Source organism: Uloborus diversus, chromosome 9 (assembly GCF_026930045.1).
Source record: "Uloborus diversus isolate 005 chromosome 9, Udiv.v.3.1, whole genome shotgun sequence".
NCBI lineage: Eukaryota > Metazoa > Arthropoda > Arachnida > Araneae > Uloboridae > Uloborus > Uloborus diversus.
This window is the reverse complement of record NC_072739.1, coordinates 76760294-76779409: the sequence shown is the minus strand read 5'-3', so window position 1 is coordinate 76779409 and position 19116 is coordinate 76760294. Positions and strand designations below refer to the sequence as shown.

The following is a 19116-nucleotide window of genomic DNA, read 5'->3' as shown; positions in this document are numbered from 1 at the left end:
TAAAGCACCTTGCGAATTCGAAAGGGGGTCAGCAAGTTTTCAACTTTTCTTGTGGTGTAAGTGCTGTTCACAAATTAGATTTTTTTATAATGTCCTCTGGAAGCAAATCTCTCATAACACTATTTGTGAAGATGACCAATGAATAAAAGTTTAGTGCTCAATATTTTTCTCTTTGTTTTTTCAAAATAATTGTGTTTATTTGCATTTTTGATCGTTAATAATGGTAAATGTTTGCAGATTTAATTATATTAGAGTGCAGATTTGCAAAATTAAGACTCTTGTAAAAATAAAAAGTGTTTAAGACAATTCCGTTACTTCAAAAAAAAAAAATTTGGCCCCTTGGAGTTCGTTGTAACAGGATTTCACTGTATTAATTTCAGATATTTCTACAAAGAGGGATGCTTACTTTTTCGATTAAAAATAAATTTGTCTTTAAAAGAATAATATTTCACTGTCACAAAATAAAAATTTTTTTACATATGTGTTCTGGGAAATTCTTTGGGGAAAATAATTCTGAAATTTGTCTAGTCTGGACTACTTATGCTTTGATCTTTGAGAGTTAGCAAGCCATTCTGCGACTAAATTGTCATCATGTTTGTTCATTTCTATTTCTTTCGGAAAGTATCCTTGTCAGTAATTCATATCAATTACTACACCGGTGGACAAATTATCGACTTAAATTTTTTTGATTTTTTTTAAATCATAACTACACTCTGTTTCACTTTTCTTCATTTAAGTAAAGATTAATAATTGAAGAAATAATTCTAAATTCAGTACAACTCAATTAAATTTGATAAAATAATTGAATGTTAAAAAAAGGGGCAACTTTTATGTCTTATCATTATGTAACACCTGAAGTAAAAGTATAATGTCAAGAGTAAAAATCCCTGCATTGCAGTTACATGTTGTTTGAATAATAAGTTCACTAAGCCATTACATGAATTAATATTGTCATTAGTGATTGTTAGTTGCTTTATTTTTGATATTTTTCAAAATCAATCTCAAACAATAAAAATATAAATTAAAAATGAAAATTCCCATGTATAAAATTCTAAATTTCTGGTTTCAATCTTTTTCTATTATCTTATTATTCTGTGAATGTTTAAAAGTGTTTTAAAATATTTTAAAACTTCATACTACATTTATCCCATTGAAATAAAATTTTAAAAAAATTTCAGGAAATAAACTTGCCGCAAAATTTGCCATCAAAGAATTGCTGTTTAAAGTTGCTGAGATAAGTAAAGAAAAGCCTAAGATCCCCACTGTGTTTCCTCTTAAAAGCGAAGTAAAACATTTCCTGTCAACATGGGAGAGTATGGCTGCATATAAGGACAATGATGGATCTAGTTTTACCATTTTAAGTAAAGACTTTTCCAGCTCATCTCTTGACTATGATATATCATTCACGGAATCAGCAGAGGATATAAAATCATTATTGATTTCAACTCTGTACAAATCGGTTCGGAATATATCTGTTGGTTATTCATCTGTTACTTGTGAAGAAATGGTTAGAACTACTTCTAAATATTGGTTTAAAAATTATACTCAACGTGATGATAACAGTAAGACAGAATTCTTTAATAAATTGCCAAGCACATTCCGTTGGCTGTTAAGTTTTCTAAGCAGATACATTTGCACAGAAATTGGAGACTTGTACTTTGAAGTTGTGAGGATTGAGAAAATATTGTTTTTTGGAAAAGTAAGGGTTTTTGAATAAAGTTCAAATTGTGATATTAGTTGTAAGCTGTGGTGTACTTACTGAAGAGAGGAGAGCTCTCTTAGATAACAATAAATTAAATCCATTTAAACAAAAAAAAGAGGGGGGGTGCAAAATTAAGAGTTTCTATTGAATCCAAAAATGGTACTCTACATTGAAAAATGTATATTTTTACCTTCATTAAATTATTTCACAATGATTTTTTTAAATTTTTATTTGTCTTTATTAATCTTTAGGAAAATTTTTCAATCCATAATTGTAGTGAGTGATTCCATACCAACCTTTCCTCATGTGATATGGTTCAACACTTTTGATCTGCAGTTAATTCTTATGAATTCCTTTACGCACCAGAGAATTTTGGAATATTTCTGTGATATTTGATCTCAGTATTGGAGCACCAATCCTAGATTGTACAGGCCCATCTGTTGCCACTTGTTATTTTTCTATGTAAGAAGAGAAAGAAAAAAAATATGCATGCTATGGGCTGGGTGTAGGAAACGTAATTTATGCATTTCATTTCAATTCTTCACTTGGGTCACACCATTGGTTGAAAATATTTATTATGCCTGCAATAATTATTTTGTTGAATGTATTATTTATTGCCTATACAAATGTTACTTATGTACTTAATAAAGTATGTATGTTCGTTTTCATATGTTTGCCTCTTAAGATGCACTAATGTTTTACTTACATTGCCATTCTCATGCAAAAAGATTGAATTAAATCCTTTGTGCATAAAAAGTAAAATAAGAAATAACTACATCGAATAGCACACCAATTGCAAATTATTGCAGACAAGTGTTTCGGCGTTTCAAGGAACTTCTTTTTCAATGCAAAAGAAATGAGCTTATGGATGAAAAGACATATCTGCAATTTGCTATTTCACATTGTTATTTCTAATTTTATTGAAGGATTTGCCTTAATTTTTTTGCATTTTGTTTTTAAGGTCATAAATAGCCATTAAAGTCATTCAATAATATGTTTAAAAAGTGAACATTTCCTTACAATTTCTGCAGATGTTATTGGGCAATATTTTAACATCGCCTCATACCAACAATTTATTTATTTATTTATTTTTTTCATAAATTACCTTTCCATCTGTTGTCAAATCTTTGCCATGATCGGAAATGAAACTCTTCAGAGGTATACCTTTACGACTTTAGAGCAATTCCATGTCAGTTGAATCAAAAAAAGGTTTTTGACCTCATCATTTCCGATTTTCGTAAAATTTGGCATAAAGGACACATATGCCAAGGTGAGTAATCCTGTCAATTTTTTGACTTCTATTTTGAAAACTGTCCAATATTGCTTGTAAAAAAACTCAGCAAAAAAAAATTAAGTTGTTTTCTTTCAAATGACTGTGACGTCTCTCCTATTTTTAGTAAAATAAAAATTTAAAAATGTTTGTAATTCAAGGAATAGAGCTTTCTATTGATATATTACATGACTTTCTTATGACAGATTTAGACTCTCTTATGACAGATTTACTTTCTTATGACAGATTTAGACTTTCTTATGACAGATTTAGACTTTCTTATGACAGATTTAGACCTTATGACAGATTTAGACTTTCTTATGACAGATTTAGACTTCCTTATGACAGATTTAGACTTTCTTATGACAGATTTAGACTTTCTTATGACAGATTTAGACTTTCTTATGACAGATTTAGACTTCCTTATGACAGATTTAGGTTTCAAGGTCATTCACTGTGACTGGATATCTCAAACCCCTTTGGAATTTTTCGAAAATATATATATATATATTATTACCCTTTCCCTATTCTTGCACTGTACTAAAAATTAGGCTGCCATTTAAAAAACAATAGGAATGTTTTCCGTAGATGAGAAATTCCATCTCATATCAAGCCAAAAAAAGTGAGTTTTCGACCTCGTCCTTTCTGCTTATTATAAAATTTTGTATGAAAGACACATAGGGCAAGGTAAGTAGTCTGTCAATTTTTAGATTTCTGTTTTGAAAATTGTTCAAAATTTGTGTTAAACATCTGCAGAAAATATGTAAGCATTCCTTTTCTTGCAGTGCCTAACCGGTGTGGTGCCAGCTTAATTTTTGATACAATTGAAGAATAGTGTTGGGGCAATAAAATATATATATGTATATATATATATATATATATATATATATTTAAGTTTCTGAGGAGGTTGGGGTGTTTCGAGATATTTAAGATCCAAAGTTGTGGTGGATGACCTTGATACTTAAATCTGTTGTAACAACGTTGCATATCAATAGAAGGCTCTATTTCTTTCCTGTACAATGGCTTTTTTCTACTAAAATAAGATGAAGAGATAGAGTCATTTGAGAAAACACTTTTTTCTTCTTTTCCGCACAGTGCGAGTTTTTATCTGGCCCATATTTTGAACAGTTTTAAAAATAGAAATCTAAGAATTGGCAGGATTGCTTACCTTGTCATATGTGTCCTTCATGCAAAATTATATTAAAATCAAAAATGAAGTCAAAAACTCACATTTTTGGCTTGATGTAACATGGAATTAGTCATCAGCAGAAAATTTGTAAACATTCCTGTTACTGCCTTGCCATTGCAGTGCCAGTCTAATTTTTTGAAGAGTGTAATAGTTTTGGGACGATAAAAAAAAAAATTTTTTTTTCAAAAAATTCTAAGTGGGATGTTTTGAGATACAGTGAAATTCTGTTACAACAAGTGCCAACACAACAAAATATCCATTTCAACAAACTAAATGTTCAGTCCCGATTTAATTTCCATTACATTGCTTGAATTTCATTACAGTAGAAGACCGTTATAACGCACACCTTGAGACCAGAGCTTTTGCATTACACAGGTTTTTGCATTATACAGATGATTTCACAAATTTTGAAACTAATATTCAGAATATATCTATATATTAGCACTTCAGAATGAGTTCTATCTGCAATGAATATTAAAGCACCAATATTACAATTAGTTATTCACAAATAAATATGTTTCACAATCAAAAGAAAGTGCACTTCTGCTAGCTTCATGGTTTGCATAACAGCTGCATTTTCAAGAGCTATCTGATATTTTCTCTTTTCTATGAGTACTGATTTTCAATTTAAAAGCTTTGAATTAAGATAGAAAGATGAAAAACTGTCTCAAAATTTAATTTGACTAACAATTTTTATGTTTGCAAAGCAAAACAGAGGGATTTCTTAAACTTCAAAACCTATTGTTTACTTCTGAAAAGTTGTACATTTTATAGAGAATTGCGTTATAGAGGTCGGCATTATAACGGTCTTCTGCTGTATAAAGAATTTTTCTGTTAAAGAGAACGCAAATTGCCATCCCTTGAAGTTCGTTGTAACAGGATTTCATTATATTCAATGTAAGAAGTCATGGTCAATGACCTTGAAATCTAAATCTATCTTAAGAAAGTTATGTTGGGCTGGTTGGGGGAAATGGATTACCCCCTGAAACTGTAATACGAATAAAATTGAAAACTTTTTTGCACTGATCACGTTAAATTTCATCACAGTGATTGGTTTTGCATATTTTTGGTTTTCGTAGATTTTTTTCCTAGGTCATACTACTTAGTGAGAAAAAAAAAATCTGAAAAAAAAATTTTTGCGGGTTTAAGCAACAGTTTTCAAAGAAATATTCCCATGTTAGTTATTATTTTTTAATGATAATTAATTTTTCACGTATAGTTTAACTTAAAGTTCATACAGCAACAAGAATTTTTGCACAAAATATTATTAATAAAAGTTTAAGAGTAGGGGTCCCACTTACCCCATAAACTTTGCTATAAAGGGTAAGTGGGTCCCCCTATAATAATGGGAATTTCAAAAGCAACTCTGATTAAATATTTGAATTAGTGAAATACAAAACAACTATGATGATCTGGTAGGAATTGATAGTTTAGCTGCAAAAACTTAAAGTTGGTGATTATGTATTTGTTAAACTTACATCAAAGTAAATCATGAAGTACTATGTAAGTCTAATTTTGAAAGTTAATGATACAAACTAAAAAAAAATACTGTTGCAAGAACGAATAGAAATGGTGAGTTTTTATTGTCAGATGTTGGAATTATTATTGAGGATGAAGTCCAGTATGATGATAGTTCTTCCTTAGCACACTTTAAACAGACACAGCCATAGTGTTTACAATTTCTTTTTCAGCTTATAGTTTTGTTTAACATACCAAAATCGACCTTAATGAACTAGATTACGTTTATTGAACACACCTTTATATGTTAAAGGTAAAATATGTACCTATAGGATAAATAAAATGACACAACGTGTATAAAGTGCGAATAAAAGCATTAAAAAAAAATAAACTCAGCAGACAGCTGTTTTGGGGCTATAAAATGCAAGCCCCTTCATCAATGCATAAAAGTAAGAATGAATGGTTCATCAATGAAAACCAAACGAAAAATGAAAGAAAGCAAAGTAAATAGACAAGGAACCAGAATCTATTACGTCACCAGAACAGCAAGGATACCTATACTGAGGAAAAATGTCGCAGACGAAAATTCTTTTTTAAAGATAAGATTTCCAACTTATCTTTTCTTGTTGTGAAATTGATGAATTGTGTGAGCTAACTAGGTCTTGCTTAGAACAAAATACTTTTATTTTTGACAACAATTTTTTCCGTATTACCGACCGTCTCGCGATAGGTGGTAACCGTTGAGTCCAATCTTAACGAAAAAATTATAGTTCTGGGACAAAAGGTTAAGTGTCCAGCAAGTTAGGGGACACGTATCCCCCCCCCCCGGCACTACGCCTCTGCCTTCAATAGTTATTTGAATTATCCAGTACAAATCTGGCTAAAGAGCAATTCCATGTCCGATCAACCACTTTCTTGACCTCCCCACGTCCGATTTTCATAAAATTTGGCATGACACCTTTGACAAGAAAAGTAATCCCGCTAATTTTTAGATTTCTATTTGAAAATTGTCCAAAGTATAAGCCTGTAAAAAAAATAAATAAAAAAAATGTGCGGGAAAAAAATTAAAATTGCGTTCTTTCAAATGACTAACTTATTTTGTATTCATAGTAGTGTAAAAATGTAAATACCATTGAAAAGCGAAGGACTAGATATATTTAGACTACAAGGTCATTCACCATGACATTGATCTTGAATATCTCCTCCCCCCCCCCCACTAGAATTTAAAAAAATAATAGTATATTGCCCCAACACTATTCTTATACTGTACCAAGAATTAGGCAGGCACCACAATGGCAAGGCACTAAGGAAGAAAAAAACAAGCATGTCAACATATTTTCCGTTGATAAGAAATTCCATGTTATCAAGCAGAAGAGGTGAGTTTCAGGGGTGCCCACAGAGGGGTATTATGGCGCAAATTGCGCCATCACAATTTTTGGGGAGGGATTTTTTTTTTCAGAAGGTTTTTTTATTAGAACATGAAATTTTTGAATTTTGGAAAAAAAGAATATTTAAACTCATTCAACAAGAAATAGATGCATTAATAATACTTTTTCCGCGTACATTTCAGGGCCGTCGTCGTAGCAAGCCCCCCCCCCCCTCTCCCTGTTTTTCTTAAGTGCGGCTGTCAATTTCATTTTAGCGATGCAATTAACGAAGGAAAAGGAAAACTCTTCGTTGTTTTAAAATTTTAAAATAGTAGTTATAAATGAACGAGTGAAATAATAGTGACAAAAAGTATTTTTTCTGTCAAATTTGAATAGAAAATTTTAATCTTAAAATACAATTTAGGAACATCCATGATTCTCTTTTATCAAGAGTATCTAAGTAAAGGCTGGGGAAATGTACACTTCAAACATTTTTACTAACACAAAAAAAGTATTCAGTACAGTGCACTCTTCACTAGGCCGCAGAGTGCGTATGTGTGCCAAGTCGGAAACTATGGGATCGGCTTGAATTAAAGTATATTGCGCATAGAGTAAAATTTGAATAATGGGAGGGAGGACAAGCGACCAAACTGACATGTTGCACGCCTTGTCTCTCGGCGGCCCTGGTTATACAAAACCATGCTTCATGGTTCTGCAGTTAAAAAAGAAAAATTTAAAATAAAAATACATAAATAGGACAGCCCATTCGATAGAGGTCGCCGAAACATTCCCATATGTATATACTTTTTTTTTTTTTTTGATGAAAATGTTGTCTTGAAAATCATTGCTAAGTGGAGAAAAATGTATTGGTCGCCGAAATAAATTTGAAATAGAGAGATAAAGAGAGAGAGAAAAAAAAAACAGTTAAATGCAAAGAGAGATTCAAAGTATTATAATGAATACTTGCACCAAAAGTCCTAAATGTTTGAATGTAAAAATCGTAAGTAAATCAAAGTTTGATCAAGAGATGCAGCTGGAATATTTAAAATAAAATGAAGTGGAATAGAGACCTAAGGTATCGCAGAAAATTAGTACATCCATTCAAAATGTTAAAAGTCCTTTTCCTAAGGCCGCAAACGCTTGTATTGCAAAAAACAAAAATATTAGGCGGGAAATTGAAAACTTCACTATGGAAAATCCAAGCGAATAATCGTGTTTGGCAAAGGAAAATTTTAAAAAAATATTACCACAATATGTTTATCAATTATTGAAATTTGCAATGAAGATAGGAGGGACGTAGCCAAGTTGAAAGGAAAAGTGGGAATTCCAAACCCTTTTTTTTTTCTTTTTTTCTTTTTTTTTTTTTTGCGTCCCCAAAGCTGGCCTGGAAGTGAGTTTTTAAAACTTAGGTTTTGAAAAAATCCCGGGAAAACGTTCTCAAACCCCATTCCTTACCCTAATGTCATTAAAGATGCGGCCTACACCTAAGTATTAAGAACTACAATTTCGAAAAGCCGTGAGAGTACTCCCAACGTAACCTCCGAGAAATGCCCTCTCAATCATTCATCCTCATTCAAGGTCGAATAAATTTCGTCTTTTGGGCTTTAATAAAAAAAAAAAACTCCCTGAGTTGTTCCGAAATTGTCGTCTTTCAAATATTACCGGAGATCCTCAAAAAAAACATTGTTAAGGCTTCAATTTAGAAAACTTTTCAGGGGAGAGATCTCCAAAACCTTCTACCCCTCTAGCAGTATTAATAAATCGTCTACGATTACTTTAATTGAATTTCAATTTTGAAAATTTGCCAGCAGAGGACTCCGAATCTCTCCACCCTTTAACGTTAACAAAAATCTAAAACTGCGGTTTCTGCGGATCGAAATTTTTTTCGAGAAAATGCCTCTCTCTCTCTCGCCAACATCATCGAAAAATGTCTTAAATCTCGCTTTTAGTGCTTCAATTACGAAACATTTCTGGCTTCGATCCCCTTCATAACTCTCCCTTCCCCTTTTCATCGAAGGTTGCCTTAAATTACGTTTTCGGAGCTTTAATTTCAAGAAACTGGCGGTGCACTAAATTTTAACAAAACAATTCTACAATCGCGTTTTTTAAGACTTCAAATTTTAAAAAAAATTATGGGGGGGGCGCATCTCTTTTCCCCCTTAATATCACCATAGATCATCTAACACTGCATTTTTCAAACTACAATTTTCAGATTTTTCCCGGGGGAGAGTCCCCAGACCAACCTTTACTTGTCACAATCACAAATTATTCACAATTGGGAATGCGTGCTTGAAGTATTTTGAAAAATTATAGAACGATGACCCCGTGTCTCTTCCTCCCTTAATATCACCATAGGTCGTCTAAAACTGTGTTTTTCAAATAACAGTCTTGAAAATTCCCAGGGGTGAGCCCCGAACCCCCTCTTCTGAATATAATTAAATATAACGTACAATTGGTTTGAGAACTTAAATTTGGAAAAATTATCGGGAGAGGCTATCCTGGGCCTCCTCTCCCCCTTCCTCCCAAACTTAAAATATAGTCTAAAACTGCGTTTTTATGTCTTCAATTTCGAAATAATGCAAGAAGGTAGCCCTCCGACACCCCCTAATTCTGATTGAATATTATCCTTACGATTAAATTTATATTGCTAGTACATGGGCGGATTTATGGGGGGCAGAGGGGGCAATGCCCCCCCCAGTTTTGGGAGGACTTTATATAGTAACAACACATTTTCTAAAAATTAAAAAAAAATTTCTTTTTTGAATATTTCAGAAGGGTATGGGTAGATTTATAAGGGGGGGCATAGGGGGAAATGCCCCCCAGTTTTGGGAAGATTTTATATAGTAACAACATATCTTCCAAAATCTTAAAACAAAAAAATCATCACTTTTTCTCTTTTGAATAGTTTAATGAAAATGAAGAGAAAAGCGAATGTCCTTTTCTGATGGGAAAAAAGAAAAGGAAAAAAAAACGAACATTGAATACAAATAAAACAGCTGTCACTGGGGTGCTAAAAACGTGTCTAAATTCACTATTTTGGACTGAAAACCTTTTGGGCAAGTATATGAATGAAAATATAGGCTAAACGAGCTTTACATTAAGCTGCAACACTTATAATAATTGACGATTATTTTGACAAATTAAAACCTAAAGCAAAGGGGGGAAAACTCCCCCCGTCCCCATTCTCGCTAACAGAATGATCTACTCGTTATGATTTGTGTCCACATTTCAAGTATATTTGTGCATAATATTTATGTTCTTAGTAGATTAATTGGCCCTTTAAGAAATTCTAAAAAGCATGGTTTTTTTCCTTCTCTCTCTCTTTTTTAAGAGAGAGAGAATAAATACTATCGCAAACTGAATAAATTTAACTGAATCTTTTTACTTGGAGGGAGAGTACAATTTTACTTACTTTATAAATACTGTTTAAAAAGTAAGGTTAGTCATAATCATCTAAGTCTAAGTGAGTCAGTCCTTTGCCATTATTGAAATCTAAATAATTGAGTCATCAAAAGTTTTAGAAAATTTTACTGAAATTTTATAAAAGTCTATAAAAACGTAACAAAGATTGGTAAAATCGTAAAAATCCTTTAACCATAAAAACTGACGAATTTTCGTAAAAATTACAAAAAATCAAGCAAAAATTTGCAGGTAAGAGTGAATTACAAACAGGGCCGAATTTGCCTATAAGATAAATAAGCTATTGCTTAGGGTCCCTTTTTTGAAGTGGGTCCCAAACTCCCAAAAAAAATCATGATTCGTTCCTTAAAAAATAGAAATTGCTTGAAAAAACTAATTTCATTTTTAAGTGCTTTAAAACTTCGATTATTTCAAAACGTGTGACTACAAACCTTAAATTTTAAAATGTCTAACAAATGGTAGAGGGGGAGGAATGCCAAAATATGTCAAATTCAGCTCTTTGCCACATCCTGTATTAAAAATGTAAAAATCATGGTTCTCACATTTGTAACATTATTTGAAATAAATTTTTGTGACTCATATGTTTCATATCTTGCTAGTTATTCAATCCTGAATGCAGTAATTTGGAAATTCTTTCGTATTGATTGCTTTTATCTTACTTCTTCTGCATATTGTCTATCTGTTTAGCACGGAAAAAAATACACAATACACTACTTCTATTTCTTTTCTTTTTCTGCCCCACTTGCAACTGAAGAAAAGTTGCTGTCATGAGAAATCTATGGTTACTTTTCTCTTTTAAATTTAAAATAGCCATTTCTCAAAGTTCGAACTGGACTGTAAAAATTTACAATCAAGTACTAAAATATCAGAGACTGGAAAGTACAAATGAAGTGCGTTAAATAATTTTATTTATTCTAGAGTCCTTGAAAATAATTAGATAAGACTTTGAAAATCCTAAGCAAAATGGGCTCCAATTACTTCTACTGCATATTGTTAATCTTTTTAGCCAGGAAAAAAAAAAATGATACACTACCTCTATTCCTTTTCGTTTTCTGCACTCTACTTATAATTAAAAAAAGGTTCTTGTAATGAGAAATCTATAGTTTATTTTTTTTTTCAAACTTAAAATGACTGTTTCTTACAAAGTTTGAACTATACTGTACAACTGTATAATCTAGTTATCAATTTCTATGTCTATCCAATTAACCTCTATAAGGCTTCAAAATGCAGAATTTTATATCCATTTTACAAAATTTCCTGCGAAGGAGAAACCCCCGGCCCCCTAAAATTGGAGATATTCTATTTCCCACTTAAAAGGGAGCCCTGCATCACTCTCTTGATACCGGCTCCCTTTCTTAAGGTCAACTCAAAAAGGACAGCATGAAAACACACATTAATGAAAACGACACACAAAAAAGTAAAGCATGGACTTATGCATCACAGGAAAAAGACAAAAACATGGGAGTGGGGGGGGGGGCAATAAAAATGTTGCTTAAAAAAAAATCCTTCCCCCCCAGGAACGTAGTCCTAAATCCGCCTATGTGCTAGTACTAACGTCTAGTAATATGACTATCCCTGCTAAAACAGATGCCAAATCTTCTGGTACTCTTTCCAAAATCTAATGACCGTGTCTCTTTTTCAATGAAGGGAACATCACGGACGGCATAAAGTTGAAGTTGGTGTCCGTTTCAAAGCTGGATCAGACGATTTGATTTCTTTTAAATTTTTTATAAATTTTCTGGAAGTAGCATAATTCTGCATGATGAATGCGTGTGTAAAAATGATAAGAGCGAGAGAGTTCAAAAATGTTTTATTGTTTGTAATAATTCTGACCAGTATGCTCTAGTCTTCCATTGATTCATTAGCACCTCGACAATAGTTAAGAACTAGTTTTGAAGATTGCGAATAACATATTTTTTTTATCCCTCCAATTGACATTTAATACATTTTCTTCATTACCGATCTTAAAAGCTTGTGAAAAATTTTTCATCTCACTTTGCCCCCCACTGTAGCGCCAGAATAACACCCTCTTTATCAAGAATCATCTAAAACTGCGTTCGTCGAACTGCTATTTTGAAAAATTTATAGGAGAGAGCCCCTGATTCCCCCCTCTTTCCTTAACACGATCAAAGAAAAGCCTAGAACTGCATTTTGGAATATCAATTTCAAATAATTGCCGGGGGAATGGTACCGAAATTCACCTTCCACGAACATTATCCAGATCTATCAAAAGCTACAAGTTCAACAATTTAAGTGAAGCGCCCCTCCCCCCCCCCCTACTTTTGCCAACATTATTAAAAAATCGTGTTGAATTTGGCTTTTAGGGCTTCAATTTCAAGAAAATTCCGGGAGAGCTTCCGAAAACTCGTTTTCGTAACGTCACAAAGGTTGGCTACAACTGCGATTTTAGAGCTTCAATTTCAGAAAAGTGCTTTTCCCCCAACCATAGATAGCGTTTTTAGGACTTTAATTTTGAAAATTTTCTTAGGGCAAGTCCTAGGATCTCTTCTTTCCCTAGCATTACCACAAACAGTCTAAAACTACGTTTTTAGAACTACAATTTTGAAAATAAAGGAAAGCCCTCTTTCACACAACGTTAAACTATCTATTAAACTATCTACAATTGCGCTTTTAAAGTTTCAATATTGAAAAATTACCGGGATGGGCACACCAAATCATTTATCCCCCAAACATCATCAGAGATCGTGTAAAACTGGTTTTAAAACTACAATTTCGAAAAGTTTCCGGATTAGAAACCCCAGAACACCCTATACAAGTGACAATAATTTCATAATAATAAGATTCATATTGTATACATCTAGTAATGACTCCATCCCAAGCCAGAAAGTTGAATCCACTCTTCCTGTAATTGTTCATACGTTTGGGAAAAAAAAAGTGTAGCAAAATTCAGAGGTACCCAAAACTTGTTTACTCAAGGTGCACGTTGTAAAATTTTCTGTAGGCAAGGCAGATCAACAATCCAACAATATTTCACTTCAAATGCCATGTGCTAGCGCTACGCCCCCCCCCCCCCTCCATGAATTTGATTGGAAATTACACTCTAAAAACTGTTATATTTATCCCGATTCAAAAGCGAGTAAATTTTTGGGGGGAATTTGCGCCATTGAGCTTTTGGGGGATGGGCACCCCTGATGAGTTTTGACATCATCATATCTGATTTTAATAAAATTTTGCATGAAGAACACACACGAGAAGGAAAGTAATCCTGTCAATTCTTAGATTTCTATTTTGGAAAACTGTTCAAAAAGGCAGCATGTAAAAGACTCAAAATGTGTGAAAAAAAAAGTCTTTTTTCAAATGGCCGTAAGTTACGGCCATAGTAGAATAAAAATTCAAACGCAATTGGACAGTTAAGAAACAGCCTTCTATTATTGATATATATACTTTAGGGTTGGTTGGGTTAAGTTTGACCCCTTTTGAGAACAGATCGTTTTTGAAAACTTATACAAAAATTTTGAAACAAAAAATTTTTTTAGTCTTATTTTATCTTGGACATTATTATAATGAACTAAAGTTTATCATTATTTTTTAAAATAATGCTTTAAATATTGTTAACGATTGTATTCAAAAAAAAAAATAGATGGGTGTCCCACTTAACCCATAACAAGGGGTAAATGGGTCAGCCCCCCCCCTTTATTTCAATTTAAATCAAGCATATCTGAACAAGAAGTTCTGTCTAGAACTAGACGAGCCTACTTTCCCGTATACCCATACTACTTTCTAGTACCTGATCAACATTCTCAAAAATAGCTACAATCGCAAATGTTTTCAAACATATTTTTAAAATACTTTAAGCTGATTTCTAGGAGTAAAACATTCCTCACTCATCTAAAAAATTAGATGCATAAAAAAAAAAAAAAAAAAAAAAAAAAACTGAACAAATAAAATAGCAGCAACTTTTAAACAAAGCAGCTAATACACTTTTTTCCATTAAAAAAATCTTTAACAGCTTTCAAAACGAAAAAATATAATTAAAATTAATAAGCTCATTAAAATAAATACATCATATCAAAAAAAAAAAAAAATCGCTTCTTTTTCCCGGTTGCCAAAAACAGTTTTTCAAATGAATTAATGCACTTAGCAAAATAAATAAAAACAATAAAATGTCAACTTAAAGAAATAATTTTCATTGTCAAAAAAAAAAAATCGTTTGCGCATATCTTTTTGTAGAAACATAAATGACTTCGAGTTTATTCGCCGAAACTTGAATTAAAACTTTAGCGTAAAAATAAAAACAAGTCAGATCAACAATAATTATTTCACAGTCAAAACCATAACTGCGGAGTCGGAGTCAATCTCATTTTGGGGTAAAGAAGTCGCAGTCGAATATCTAAGAATCGGAGTCAGTCATTTGTCCTTCGTGTATAAATTTTTGCCAAAGCTACGAAGTCAGATTCAAAGTCGGGAAATCGGAGTCCGAGTAATTTTCGGGCACAGGAGTCGGAGTCAGGTGCGCCAAAATTATCGGAGTCGGAGTCGGGAGTAGGTCGTCAAGAGCTATTTCCAACAAAGTTTATTTGAAGTAAATCCGCCTTCAAGTACGGAATCTACATTGACTTTCAGTTTCCCCGTAAGCGCTAATGTTAAAGGATTTGAACTGTTCAAAATTGAACGGAAAATTGTTCAAATCAAAAAGATATTTTATATACAAGTTTTTCATCAAAAGCTTTTTCCTACAAAGTTTGTTTGAAGCAAATTCGCCTCACAGTTCGCAATTGCCTTGAATTTCCCCGTAGGCGCTAATGTTAAGTTTTTTTGAACTGTTCAAAATTGAACAAAAAATACTTCAAATCAAAAAGTGAAATATGGGAATGGGGTGTCCTCGCCGAGATCTTTCGAACAAAAAAAAAGTTTGTTCGAATCGGACTATTCATTCGAAAGTTATTAGGGGGGGACAGACAGACAGACCGACAGACATTTTTCCCTATCTCAATACCCTACTTTCCAATTTCTAATTTTTCGATATTTATTTAATTATTTTGTTTATTTTTGACTTTTTTTTTTTGTTTTTCGCTATATTTTTAAGATGCATTAAACCTTCTTTCATGCTTTTTTCTTCTTTTTCTGACTTTTACTGGGAAAGTAGGCTAAAAAGGGGTAAGGAGGTTTTACTCGACAAAGTATGTAAATTTTCAGTATGATTTTTTTTTTTTTTTTTTTTTTTTTTTACAAACACATCAATTTACAAGATATTTACTGTCTTTTAAATCCTGACAGAATATTTCCAAACAAAAAACAAAATAATTACATCTGTGAAATTTATTGAAAGCCTATAGGTACATTGTAAAAAAACAGTCGAAAACTTTGTACTGTGGGAACAAGTAAAATGGCACGTGTATAGATTACAAATAAAAGTATTTGAAAAAGAGTTTAAAAACTTGGCAAACAGCCATTTTGGGGCTATCAAATGCAAGCCCCTTCATCAGTGCATAAAAAGAAGAATGAATGGTTCACCAATGCAAACCAGACGACAAATCAAAGGAAGCAAAGTAAATAGAGAAGGAACCAGAAACTATTATGTCACCAGAACAGCAAGGATACCTATAGTGAAGAAAAACGTCGGAGGAAAAAATGTTTTTAAAGATGAGATTTCCACACACAAAGGAAATGGGGCATACTAGACTAATCATTAACTAGTGAAGCAGAATTTTTCCAGATGTAATAAGTTTTCAAAAATCTAACTCGTAAATCAAAGAACACCCATGAATAATTTTGGCAGAAAAATCGAAAATATGACTGTAAGACCGACAGTGTTGCGCAATAGAGGAGCGTTTTAAATCGTTTCTCGGCATAATTTTCATGTTCCATAATACGGAATTTAAGAGAACTTTGGGTCTGTCCTATGTATGTCATTTGACACTGACAAGAAATACTATAAATGCCCCATCTGTCAAGTTCCTGAACCGGGCGTTTTAGTTGCGAAAACTTAAGTTTATTGACAGGGGAAAAGGCAACAGAAAAATTAAACTTTTTAAAGATTTTTGCGATTTGAAGACTGATTTTTGGAAAAAAGGGTAAAACAACCGAATTAGAATAATTCCTCGGAACCAGTGCTTGAATTTTATTAATTGAATTGATAAGTTTCCTGTATATGGTGTCTATGATATCAATTGTAAACCCTCGATCCAATACAACACTTTACAAATAATTCAATTCCGAAGAAAGTAAATTGGAATTAGAATAAATTGTTAATGCCTAAAAAATAAAAGTTCTGACTGAAAGCAGCTAATTGTTGTTTAGGGGATGAACAGATAATTTATGTGGGGGAAGAGTGACCGCATAGGGTTTACCGAAAACAGTAGTGATAAATGTATTGTCTGAACTAGTGGAGGAATCATCCAAGAAAGAAAGATGATTGTTAGATTACATTTTAAAGGGGAATTTTGAATATGTGAATCGATTTATACAGTTTAAAACCGACAAAAGACGCAGTGGCGTAGCGTAGGGGGGGGGGGGCAAAGGGTGCACTCGCCCCAGGCGGCACTTTGTTAGGGGCGGCAAATTCTGTAACCCTACATTAACATCGAAAAGGCTTTTTTTTTTTTTTTAGTTAAGACTGCGCTTTTCTAGAGATGTATCACTAACCATGGCCCCACTCAATACATCAAAATGTATTTTTTTTTTTAACTCTTCAGTTCTATCTTGTCTCAAGAAATTTTTGCTGCCTTAACTAGCGTGATTGCGCCTCCACGTGTTTCCCTTGACGGGACAAAAAAACCTTATGGGAACTTTTTTTTTTTTTTTAATTTTATCTTATTTGTGCCATTAAACGTGTGCGCCTTCGTTTTTTTTTTCTTTTTCTTTTTCTTTTTTTTTTTTTTTTTTTTTTTTTGGCGCCCTCTCCTCGAACCTGTGCGCCTGTTTCTTTTTGCGCCCTTCAACCTGTACGTCTTCGGGGGTTTCTCTCTCTCTCTCTCTCTCTCTCTCTCTCTTTTTTTGTTGCGCCGTGGAAATTTTTTTTAAAAATATTCTATTTGTGCCCTCAAACGTGTGCGCCTTTGTTTTCCTTTCTTTGTGCCCTCCCCTCGAACCTTTGCGCATGTTTCTTTTTGGTTCCTCAAACCTGTGAGACTTTTTTATATTTTTACTAGCTGACCCAGCCACGCGTTGCTGTGGCGAAGTAGATGGATTAAAATATTCTTTTGCTCTATATTTTGATAGAATCTAATTAATATTTTTAGTAAAGCTTAAAATAGTCTAGCAAATTTTAAAATATATGAGATTGATAATGGGCGTGTTAGACTGAATTAAGTACTTATTGATATTAGTAAATTCTAACTAAATTTTCAATGCTAAAAGCACTATACTTACAGTTAGTAAGTAAATTTCGCAAGTGCGACTTCGGCCAAAAATAAAAGCAGAATAACTTGAAAGTGGTAGTAAATATCGAAACTGATTGTTAAATATCGGAACGTAGAAATTAAGCGTAAACCAACATAAACTTTTGAATGTACACTACACTTTATTCATCTCAGATTTCTCTATAGTTTGTAATCAATAACTTCTTTACAAAATACATTAACTTAATTAAAAACATATAAACATTAAATTTTATAAATGAAGTAGATAACATTGACTTCGATCTATTGTTTCTATTATTTGAAAACTGAATATTATCTAAGCACTTATTTGTGCACGATATTCTTGCTTAACTTGTCTATTGCTAACTCGAATAGGTATGATAACTTTCTCCCTTCTGAGTACGCGATAGATAGTTGCCCATTAGAGAAACATGTGTGTTTCAAGTCCAACACTGTAAAAACGATTCAGAAACGTTCCTGGAAAATAATAGGCAGCTAATGTGCCCAATTTCAACCAGTAACATATCTTACAAAAACCAGGAACGTTTTCCGATAAAAGTCAGTAATTTTTCTGAAACATTGCGAAATCTCCCCTGATAAAGCCAGTTGTGAACATTCTAGCTATATGAAACAGGCTTTATGTATTTGATTAGAGGCTTCATAATTTCTCAAGAAAGCTCGAGAAGCCTTCGAGCAATCCTCGCCGAAACTACGCGAAAATCGCAAGCAAAGACCAAGCATTTCCTTGCCTGCAATTCCTGCGTCGCAAAACCGCAGCTATCCAGCGACTATTTTTTTTTCTTTTGCTCCCACTCGGAGTTTTAGCAACCTGGGCGGGCCGTGATCCAATTGAAGCCGATACACTTAATAAACACCGTCAGTCAATCTTTAAACTGGTAGCAAAAAATATTTTTCACAGCAGTGAAAATTCTACATTCGTGCATCTTTTAGCAATTCAGAAAACATTTTTGCGAAGATACTTGATTTTGCGGGGAAATAGGTGAAAACCTCTGAAATCACGAAACGTTCCACGAAATTAACCAGTAGCGTTTCGAAATTTTTTACGGTGAAACCGAAAGTAGACATTGTTTGGTTTTAAGATCTATTTATGGTCTTTTCAAAATCAAAACAAATCGGAATTGAAGCCATCCAAATGTGTTTGAAAATTATGACGCTATTAATGGATTGCGTGGCAACACAAAAGTTCTCCTTTAAACCTTTCCGTCAAAATCTTTTAAATTTTGATGAAAAAACGTGTACCGTTGCATAATCTGGGTGGGTTTAAACTGTCAAAAAGAATAATTGGTGAACCAATTTTCAACCGGAAATCGTCAAGTGGCATTCCTTGTATATCCAGAGAATTTAAAAATTCAATTGGAATGTTAACG

General features: G+C 32.8%; 1 protein-coding gene across 1 annotated transcript in view; it reads left to right on the top strand.

The window, feature by feature from the left end:
* LOC129230326 (uncharacterized) overlaps positions 1-1811 on the top strand; it is a 54704-nt gene extending 52893 nt beyond the window's left edge. The window contains exon 10 of the mRNA XM_054864724.1: positions 1179-1811. Coding sequence (XP_054720699.1) covers positions 1179-1717 — 539 coding nt within the window. The 3' untranslated portion in view covers positions 1718-1811. The remainder of the gene's footprint in view (positions 1-1178) is intronic.
* The last annotated feature ends 17305 nt before the right edge of the window (positions 1812-19116 follow it).